Source organism: Pyricularia grisea, assembly GCF_004355905.1.
Source record: "Pyricularia grisea strain NI907 chromosome Unknown Pyricularia_grisea_NI907_Scaffold_1, whole genome shotgun sequence".
In the NCBI taxonomy this organism is placed as follows: domain Eukaryota; kingdom Fungi; phylum Ascomycota; class Sordariomycetes; order Magnaporthales; family Pyriculariaceae; genus Pyricularia; species Pyricularia grisea.
In genome coordinates this window covers 912,009-920,857 of record NW_022156716.1, presented here as the reverse complement: position 1 = coordinate 920,857, position 8,849 = coordinate 912,009, and the positions used below count along the sequence as shown (strand labels likewise).

The following is an 8,849-nucleotide window of genomic DNA, read 5'->3' as shown; positions in this document are numbered from 1 at the left end:
CCCAATCGATGTCATGACTCAGGCCAAAGGTGAACCTTTACACCTTGTTGAATCATTGAGACAAAAACAAGCTCTTTTCTGCAGCATCAAAGAAAACATCGATCGCGACCAGATGGTAGGGAGGCAGCCCTGACCGTGCTGTTACCAAAAAACCTTTCTTCTCCATCCCCGTTTTCCCGGCTTGAGCTGAGGTCGTGTGTGACGGGCATTGCTCTCCCCTCCTGGGTCGGCGGGAACACAGGGGTTTTTGACCAGCATGGTCGGCGGCGTGCGCTCGCAAGCAACATCAGCAGCAGCAGCCGTCGTTCAGAACCAAACAACGCCTGAACCCAGTGTTATTGGAGTTGTCGGCGGTGGCTTGGCGGGGTTGGCAGACCATGCAGCGGCAGCGCCACCGGCAAGGTCGACTTCGCGGCGCAGCTCTGGATCTTTGAAGCGGGAGCATCCTGATGACGGGGATATGGAAGGAAGCGGCATATTGCACTCCGAACAACGGGGCGGGGCCGGTGGCGCGGCCGACAGCAGCAACAACACTCCTCTGCCGGACGGCAGAAAACGCCGTGCTGGGGCAGGGTCCGGCTCGCGTGGGGTTGCCAATCTGACACCCGAGCAGCTTGCCAAGAAACGGGCAAACGGTACGTTGGAGGATTTCGACGACATGTGCTCATGAATTTTCCTACTTTTTTTTCTTTTTTTCTTCCCCCCCCCCTCACCCCCCCCCCCCCCCNNNCCCCCCCCCTCGGTCGTTACACATCAGCCGTATACACAAGGTAACCTGGCATAGATTGGCCTGTCGCATGCCAGCTGCACGTGAGGCCTGTCGTCCAGGTCCACGTTTTTGGGTCTTGTTTCATTCTCACGGGCCTACATAACTTGTAGTGAAAGCGTTGATACCTTGGGACTTGGTATATTTCCAGTACTAACCCAGAGCATAGACAGAGAAGCGCAGCGCGCAATTAGGGAGCGGACACGCAACGAGATTGAGAGCCTTAAGAGGCGCATCGAGGAGTTGACCAACCAGAAACCGTATCAGGAGCTCCAGGCTGTAATCAAGGCTAAGGAGGCCGTCGAGGCCGAGAATGCAGAAATCAAGCAGCGTCTTGCCACTGTTATTGGCATGCTCCAGCCTTTACTAGGACCTGGCGTGGCTGTCGGTGTACACAGCAGTCTCTCGGCGGTTAGTGAGAATCACACCGCCACCCCGTCCGTCTATCAGCTTGCCTCTTCATCAGGCTACATGCCTTCACAACCAATATTGTCCGTCGAATCTCCATCCAATCATGTCTCGACACCGAACGGCACTGCGTCGCCTGCCGGGTCGGTTGATATCCCTGGCAGCCATTCCCAGCTCAAGCACAACCAGAATCAGCATCAACAGTGGCAACAAAATATGGTTTCTGAATTTGTCACTGGAACCACTTCTCGCTCTTTTCCCATTCAGACTCCTAACGGTAATTCGGTCTCATCAAGGTTCCACCAACACCAAGTCTCCAACCCTTTTAACCAACAAACGCAACATCGTCAGTCTAGCCAGCACGGACTGCTCCAACAAGTTCCTCATCAACAGCCGTTGCAACAAGGCACCCAGCTGCCTCAGCTTGAGGACCACCAGTATCGGCACCAGCCCCAATCACAACAGGTGCAAGCGGCGGTTATAGATACGAGTATCGAAGCCAGCTTGGACCCTAACCTCGATCCAAATCTACACCCTCGACTGGATCCTCGCCTATATACAACATCCCCTACCGATTCCAATGACGTGGCCATGACCTCTGTATTTAGCGGACGAGGCAGTGCAGAAGGCAACGTCGAGGGACTTGGAGAAATTGTTCCCGATTTTTCGACGCCGGTCAAAAATTGCCTGCGAACTTGCCCACTCGATGGCATGCTTCAAAATACCTTACAAGAACGTCGACAACGTGCAGCAGAAGGTGTGGCACCTTCAGAGATCACCGGGCCTCGCTATCCATCAGTCAAGTCACTACTAAACCCCTCCGCCACATCTGAGGATGAACGTACGTTGCATCCGATATCACAAGTCTTCACCGACATCGTACATGCTTTCCCTCACATGACAGGCGAGCCAGAGCGCATCGCAATTCATTTCATCATGTCATTGTATCTTCGCTGGCAGGTGAATCCTACCCCAGAGAATTACGAGTTGTTGCCTCCATGGCTGCGCCCGCTGCCTTCGCAAGTAACGCTTCCCCACCCGGTGTGGCTCGACTATTGTCCGTTCCCACGCATGCGGGATAGGATAGTCAAGGACTTTGCAAAAGCAGATGCTGCCGGGCTGAGAAGCTACTGGGTGAGCGATGACACCAAGGACAACCTCATAATTGGAGACAGCAGCACGGTTAAACATCACAATGCACCCTATCCTGGAATGGATCCCCCGGTAACGTTTGACCTATTCGCTGGAGTCTATACGGACACTATATCGCTCAACTGGCCTCACAAGAATCGAGGCTCCCTGTTGGAGAGCAGCGACGGCTCTAGCGACCCCGTTATCACCCCGGCCTTCGAAAGCCATCTGAGAAACCTCGACAACTGGACTTTGGGGCCTCAGTTTTTTCATCAAATGCCCCATCTCAGGGGTTTGGCCAATCTCAAGACTGCGGACGGCCAGATAATATTGGCAAGGGAGACTTAGATTGTGTGATCATCGACTAGCATCTAGGTACCTTACATGTATAACCTTTCCAGCTTAGTAGAATATTCGCCTTCCTTTGACGAAAAGAGCCACAACAAGAGCTTGTTATTACGATGACATTTTGCTGAGCTAAAATGTGAAGGTGACCTATAAACTCAAAGTTTCGCTGATATTTATCCGCGTTGATTGTTATGGTGGCTTCGATCCAATGACGACTGGCTCGTGTACCGTCGTACAGTAGCCGCAAGACAGTCGCATGCGCACCATTCAAAGGGTATTGCTTGACAGCCCCAGTTAAGTGGACTAGCTTGACTAGATGATTTACTGGACTTGACAAGAATTTCGAAAGAAAAAAACAGAAACGAAAAAGGAAATCGAAAAGAGAAGAAACCGAGGAAAACGGATATGGAAGAAAATAAGAAAAGCATAAAGCAAAGGACATCTATTGGAGTATTTTGGGATGTACCTAGGTAGTAAAACAAACAAACTCAAACCGTAGCTGACCACTCATGCTTGATCATTACATTTCGTTGCAACTGGATCGACAATGCTGTGGCTACGCTATGCATCTAGCGGCCCGGCTTTGCCCACATCTCATGTTCTTGACCGCCTCCCAGTCGCTATAGCGGCATAATCCCAGTTCATTAATAAGACTGGGGCACGCCCGCTTTTCTTTACTCCTCTTGCAGCGCCAGCTGGCGGCGGAGAAGTTGCAACGAATGCGAAAGCTCTGGGCGTCGCCGGTCACCCAATCCAAGCCGCACGCCAGCCTCCAGTCACAATCGCTCACAGAGACTAAAACACCCATATACACACCCACAGTTTTGGTCCTCACTAATGTCTTGGCAACTTAGCGCAACTGAGATCCCAGTTGTATGACTGGATTGAAAGGAGGAAACGAGGTGTCTCTGGTCTGTGGAGGTGGTGTCAAGGCCAGGTTGGGCTTCAGTCAATTAATCCACACGAGCAAAGCGATTGAAACGGGCCCCTCTCTCCTTTCATCAACAAACAAAATAAAAAAAAATAAAAACTCCGCCCGCCAGCCTAAGTTCCGTCTGCCTTCCTTCACACACCTTCTCCGCAAGTCTAGCGGCCGACCCTTCAACCCACTCTGGCAATTTCTTTCTTCGCCCATATCCTTCAAACGCAACTTGGTGCCACGATTGAACAGCCTGGAAACGGGCCGCGAAAAATCGCAGAAAATCAGAAGTCGCTAGCGACCGACACCATACCGAGAGAATTTTGGTCAAACCTCCATCAAAGGCGTAGTGGCCCCGTCGGCTCCCACGTCCATCGTCACCATCATGAACGTTCTGCTCACACCACAACCGACGCCCTTTCCTCACCAATACGAAACCTCACGACTATCACCTCCGCGATCTCGTACGTCTCACATCCTTGCTGTCCATCCCAGAAATAACATGGAGCGTAGAAAGAACTCTTTTTTTTTTTTCTTCGTCGCTGGGAACAAAGACAAATTCTAACATTGCCGCAGTTTCTCCCTACACAAACATGACTTCCCGCAAGCGAAAGGCCGAAGACAACGAGGGTGACGAGATGTCAGTGTCGCCACTCAGCTCACCTGCGATCCCGTCGAGACAGCTTTCCAGACCCTCAAAAAAGATTAGAGCCGCCGAGGCCTCGGGCCGTCCACTTCCATTACCTAGGCTACTCGAGACGCTCGATACGACGCAGCTCCGAACTGTCTTGCAAAAGATCTGCGAGCGACATCCGGATATTGGACAGGAAGTCGTCAACGGCGCCCCGCGGCCTTCTGTCGTCTCGGCGCTCGGCATCCTCCGAGATTATCAACAAAGGCTACGGACAGCAATCCCATACGGCCAAACGAGCTCAGACTATACCTACTACAGGGTGAAACAGCCGCTCATGGCGCTCGTGGATGCCATCTCAGATTTCACACCCCAGTTCCTGCCGCCGATAGAAACCCAAGTCACCGCTTCGCTACAGTATCTCGACGGAGCCACAAAGGTCGTGCATGAACTGCCGGATTGGGACAGCCAGGCTTACCGGCAGCACAAAGACAACGCATACGACGAGATCTCGAGGGCGTGGGCCCTAGTCATCACGGAGGCCTCAAAACGAGGTGGAGGCTTTGTCTTGCACACGGGTGGCTGGGATCAGATGCTGGCTAAACACAACCAACAGTCGGGCGGAAGGCTAGGCTCTGCAATGCAGGCCATGGCTAGCAACGGCTGGATTGGCAACAACAATCCTAGCAACCCGAATGCATCGGCATCATCGCCGTCCAGCTCCGGAGCCGGAGGCGATCCAAATTCTATCCTCAACCAGCTGGTGAACGGCACATACGGAAATCCGGTTCGTGTCGGGCCGTGGTAGCGCAACTGCCCGCCTTGATTCTCCCAGGCTTATCTCTGTACATGTGCCGCATCGTCTTCACTAGCTACGAAAGTAACGACTACTGGTGTTCACCTGCTTTTTGATCGGAAAGCAATTTTTATCCGCAATTAGGAATAGATTTTCTTTCTTTTTTTTTCTTTTAGGGGTCGGAGTATTTTAAACTTCGCTATTCACGACGGCGTTTGCATTTTCAGTCTTTCTGTGTTTGTTTTTCCACCGGTATCATACCGCAAGATATCCGTCATAATTCTATAACTGTTTTTTTTTATGTTTTTATTCTTCTATAGCATACCATTTCTTTCTTATTACTGTCACCTTGCAATTCATGCTCTGCATATGGGATGTCCTTCCACGAGGAACATGTCCCGATAAAATTACATTAGTTTCCGCTCGCACAGCTGTCCGCATCCCATTCGTTATTTAAACATGAACCTGCTATTTGTTTTTCTCACTGCCGCATTACTTCCATTGCTGAATGTATTGAACCCTAATTATAGGCCCGTCGAGCCAAAGATAAGTGGTTAACGTGTAATGTGGTTGTTATACTTCTTTGTCTCGTCGTGCACGATGACACAGTACCATAATGGACCTCGTCCTGCCTATGCATGCATTCGATGAGCCCTGGCTTGCGTGCAATCTATTGGATGCAGCGCAGCAACTGGGTAAGGGAATGTAGCAGTAGCCTTTACTATGCAGTCAACCAGTGCTTGCTATGGTGTCGCTATAATGACTGAAAACGTCCAAGGTCCCAGTCCATGAAACCCGAAGGCACGAGTAAGAAGGGTCGAAATGAGAAACGAGAGAATCAAGACTGCACGCAAGGCGCTCTAGACGAGTGATATTCAGACGATTGTAGTTGTCGTGACCAACTTAGGGTGCCCACACTCATTTGCGCAATAAGCGGAATAAGTAGCGTTATCCGATCAATGTTGCAATGCCATTGCTTGCTGGTTATATCAGCTTATCGGCATGGCTCTGAGTGGCCAGGCTTATCTTATTACTTGTTGATGTCGGTTACTATATCCGTCCAAGCTGGCGGCAAGGAGTTTCGTGAATTGAGCACCCGAATTTCACTGCGTTCTTCGCAAACATGACTTAGTAAGGAGTTACATAACCCAGACACAAACAATCCGGCCAAACCTTGTCCCAGGTGACAGGGCCTGCGGGGTCTCGTTGTCAGGTGTTTAAATTGGTGGGGTTGAAATGGTTTACGTCACGTGGCGGTGCGTGGTTGACGCGACTTCTGCCTTACAATCAACGGGGTTTTCGACCGTCACGTCGCGTCAAGGCAGACGTGCTCATCATCGATCATCACCACAGCTCTGCGTACCTACGTATCCCCCCATCCGAGTTACCCAACAGTCTGACTGGTATTCAAGTCGCGGCCAGCTGTAAAAAAAAAAAAAAAGTTTCTACCGAGTTTTATAATAATCCATCTCGAATAACCATCGTTAGCCGAACTATTGTTATCCGCTTCTCATGTGCAAATAGCTGACGTCGTTTTCGCTCGCCCTCCCACAATGCCTGCGTAAGTTGCCGTGTTAGACTTTTTGATCCCATTCCACACGTGGGACAGGAGCTCTTATTAACGTGCATGACTCTTTAACTCAGTCCTGGCGACCAACACAGTCGCATCTCGAACCCGTTCGAGGATGTAAAGCCCCGTATCTCCGAGTACACCGCCCAAGAAATTGCAACGCTACAAACCCGACTTGAAAGACAGTTAGGACCAGAGTACTTGTCAGCTCGTGCAGGTCCCTCGGGGCAAAAGGTTCACTACGTCGCTGCCGAGAAGGTCATTGGGCTTGCCAACGAGGTCTTTGGCTTCAACGGGTGGTCGTCATCGATCCAGAACATCCAGGTCGACTTTGTGGACGAGCATCCACAGACTCTCAAGATTTCGCTGGGACTGCACGTCGTCGTGCGTGTGACTTTGCGGGATGGAACATTTCATGAGGATATCGGATATGGGCACATTGAGAACTGCAAGGGCAAGGCCATGGCTTTCGAGAAGGCAAAAAAGGAGGGGACGACAGATGCCCTGAAGAGGGCGCTCAGGAACTTTGGCAATGTTCTGGGCAACTGCGTCTACGACAAGGCATACCTGGCCAAGGTGACCAAACTCAAGGTCGAGCCGACCAAATTCGACGAGTTGAACCTGCACCGGCACGCGGACTTTGCCAAGAAAGAGGTTGCGGCAGAGCCTAGGCTACCGCCAGTCAAGCCGGAGCCTTCAAATAGTGTTTCAGCGCCGCCACATCCTCCTTTACCACCTTTGCCAGGTTAGTAGTTGCATTCTTCTTTTTTCAAAGGAACGTGTACTGACAGTAGACAAGAAGCAGATTCTTTTGATGATTTGCTCGGGGGTAAGTTATCCGGCAGTTTCTCAGTATGTTCACATTGGGCAGGAACTAATCATCTTGCAGAATTCGACGAAGCCGACTTTTGCGTTGTAGATGCAGACAGCCATCCGGATGAGGTCGTTCTTCCTGAGAATTCCCATACATCAGGTAGTAGCGGCAACAACGCGGCGAGCACCACGAATAGGGGCCTAGGGGCTCCGTCAGGCAATCAGTCAAACCAACAGCGGCCAGTACAACCACCCTCACGGATAAACTCGACGAATGGTCCGACAGGACGCCCTCAACCTCAAACTCCCAACCACCAAATCAAGAGATCAGGCCCTCAGAACAGTTATATGAACAATCAACAGAACAACCATGGAATTCGTCCTCCGCCACAAATATCAAACCAGGGCCGACCACCTCCGCCGCCTCAGAACAATAATAACACCAGCAGCAGTACGGGCCAACAGCAGCGGCCACTGGGTAACGGTCAGCAGCAAAACACACCACCGCAGCCGAACAATGGGCCCCCAAATGCTCCAAACGGTGCAGAACCTGTGGCTTTCTTCTCAGCGCGTGCGGTTGCGAGGGTCCCGGACGATGCCCCCATCGCACCACCACCAGGTACGGCGACACCTGCGGTCTTGTTCAACCCAAAAGCAGAAAGTCCCTCGATTCGCAAGACGCCCGGCATCGATCACTCGTCGTCGAGGCCAGTGTCAAGAACAGGCCAGCACGTTCCGGGTAAAGCTGCCCAAGATAACGGAGGGCCTGTTAATGATAACCCTTCTAATAATACTGGGAATGGCGTACAACCCCAGCAACAGAAGCCGCAACCATCACAGCAACGTGGAAGCATTCTCAACCCTCAGTTTGACCAGTCCCGACGCATTGGAGCTCCCGGTGGTGCTGCAAGTCCGCTCTCGAATAGGAATCAGTACAGGCCGCCCACCATGATGAAAAGACCACCACTAGCGGATGTGCCCAATGGGACCACGAATGGCAATGGAACGCCTGGAGATGCCAAAAGGATGAAGCTCAATTAGGGCCAATCGTTGTTTTGATGATTGTAGGCCGAAGGAACGACAATGAGAGGATATAGACAAACGAGCCGATCTTGATGACACTACTAGGGCTACAACTATGAGCTGTGACGAATACAGGTCTTTCTAATGGAATGGGCTGCATCGAGGAGGAAACAAACAAACACTGCTTTGTTACGAAATTTCAGAATCTGGTTTGCTTGTTTGGTGTTGAGGAGTTTGGGGTTCTGTTGATTAATTAATAAACGGTACATGGCTCTGCTTTGACTGGAAGATTTTGGGCCAGGCAATTGCGGTGGAGACAACAAAGACGCAGGTTATAGAATACCACTTCTTTGTTACACATCGTATCGAACTTATTTTGCACTTATTACAATTGACATACCGACATCGGCCTTGTATTGCTTGCGCACATAGTGCTAAGTTGTT

At 51.1% G+C, this 8,849-nt stretch overlaps 3 protein-coding genes across 3 annotated transcripts; all 3 read left to right on the top strand.

Moving 5' to 3' along the window:
- Nucleotides 1-256: 256 nt before the first annotated feature.
- On the top strand, nucleotides 257-2,653 carry PgNI_00229 (uncharacterized protein; the record flags this gene model as incomplete). Its single annotated transcript, XM_031120311.1, has 2 exons — nucleotides 257-635; nucleotides 936-2,653. The coding sequence occupies 2 exons, from the start codon at nucleotides 257-259 to the stop codon at nucleotides 2,651-2,653; spliced, it is 2,097 nt and encodes a 698-aa protein (XP_030986596.1).
- A 775-nt stretch (nucleotides 2,654-3,428) lies between these two features.
- Nucleotides 3,429-5,563, top strand: PgNI_00228 (uncharacterized protein). The gene is made up of 2 exons (XM_031120310.1): nucleotides 3,429-4,036; nucleotides 4,149-5,563. Exons 1-2 carry the CDS (start codon nucleotides 3,958-3,960, stop codon nucleotides 5,009-5,011), a joined length of 942 nt encoding a protein of 313 aa, XP_030986597.1. The 5' UTR covers nucleotides 3,429-3,957; the 3' UTR covers nucleotides 5,012-5,563.
- Nucleotides 5,564-6,347: 784 nt separating this feature from the next.
- PgNI_00227 (uncharacterized protein) lies at nucleotides 6,348-8,808 on the top strand. Its single transcript, XM_031120309.1, has 4 exons — nucleotides 6,348-6,560; nucleotides 6,644-7,314; nucleotides 7,375-7,398; nucleotides 7,459-8,808. The coding sequence occupies exons 1-4, from the start codon at nucleotides 6,553-6,555 to the stop codon at nucleotides 8,421-8,423; spliced, it is 1,668 nt and encodes a 555-aa protein (XP_030986588.1). The 5' UTR covers nucleotides 6,348-6,552; the 3' UTR covers nucleotides 8,424-8,808.
- Nucleotides 8,809-8,849: the final 41 nt, after the last annotated feature.

Coding starts and splice junctions, on each gene's coding strand:
- PgNI_00228 (XM_031120310.1), top strand. CDS start 3,958: ATGAACGTTCTGCTCACACCACAACCGACGCCCTTTCCTCACCAATAC. Junction 4,037..4,148: donor ACTATCACCTCCGCGATCTC/GTACGTCTCACA, acceptor ACATTGCCGCAG/TTTCTCCCTACACAAACATG.
- PgNI_00227 (XM_031120309.1), top strand. Junction 7,315..7,374: donor TCCTTTACCACCTTTGCCAG/GTTAGTAGTTGC, acceptor GACAAGAAGCAG/ATTCTTTTGATGATTTGCTC. Junction 7,399..7,458: donor TTTTGATGATTTGCTCGGGG/GTAAGTTATCCG, acceptor ATCATCTTGCAG/AATTCGACGAAGCCGACTTT.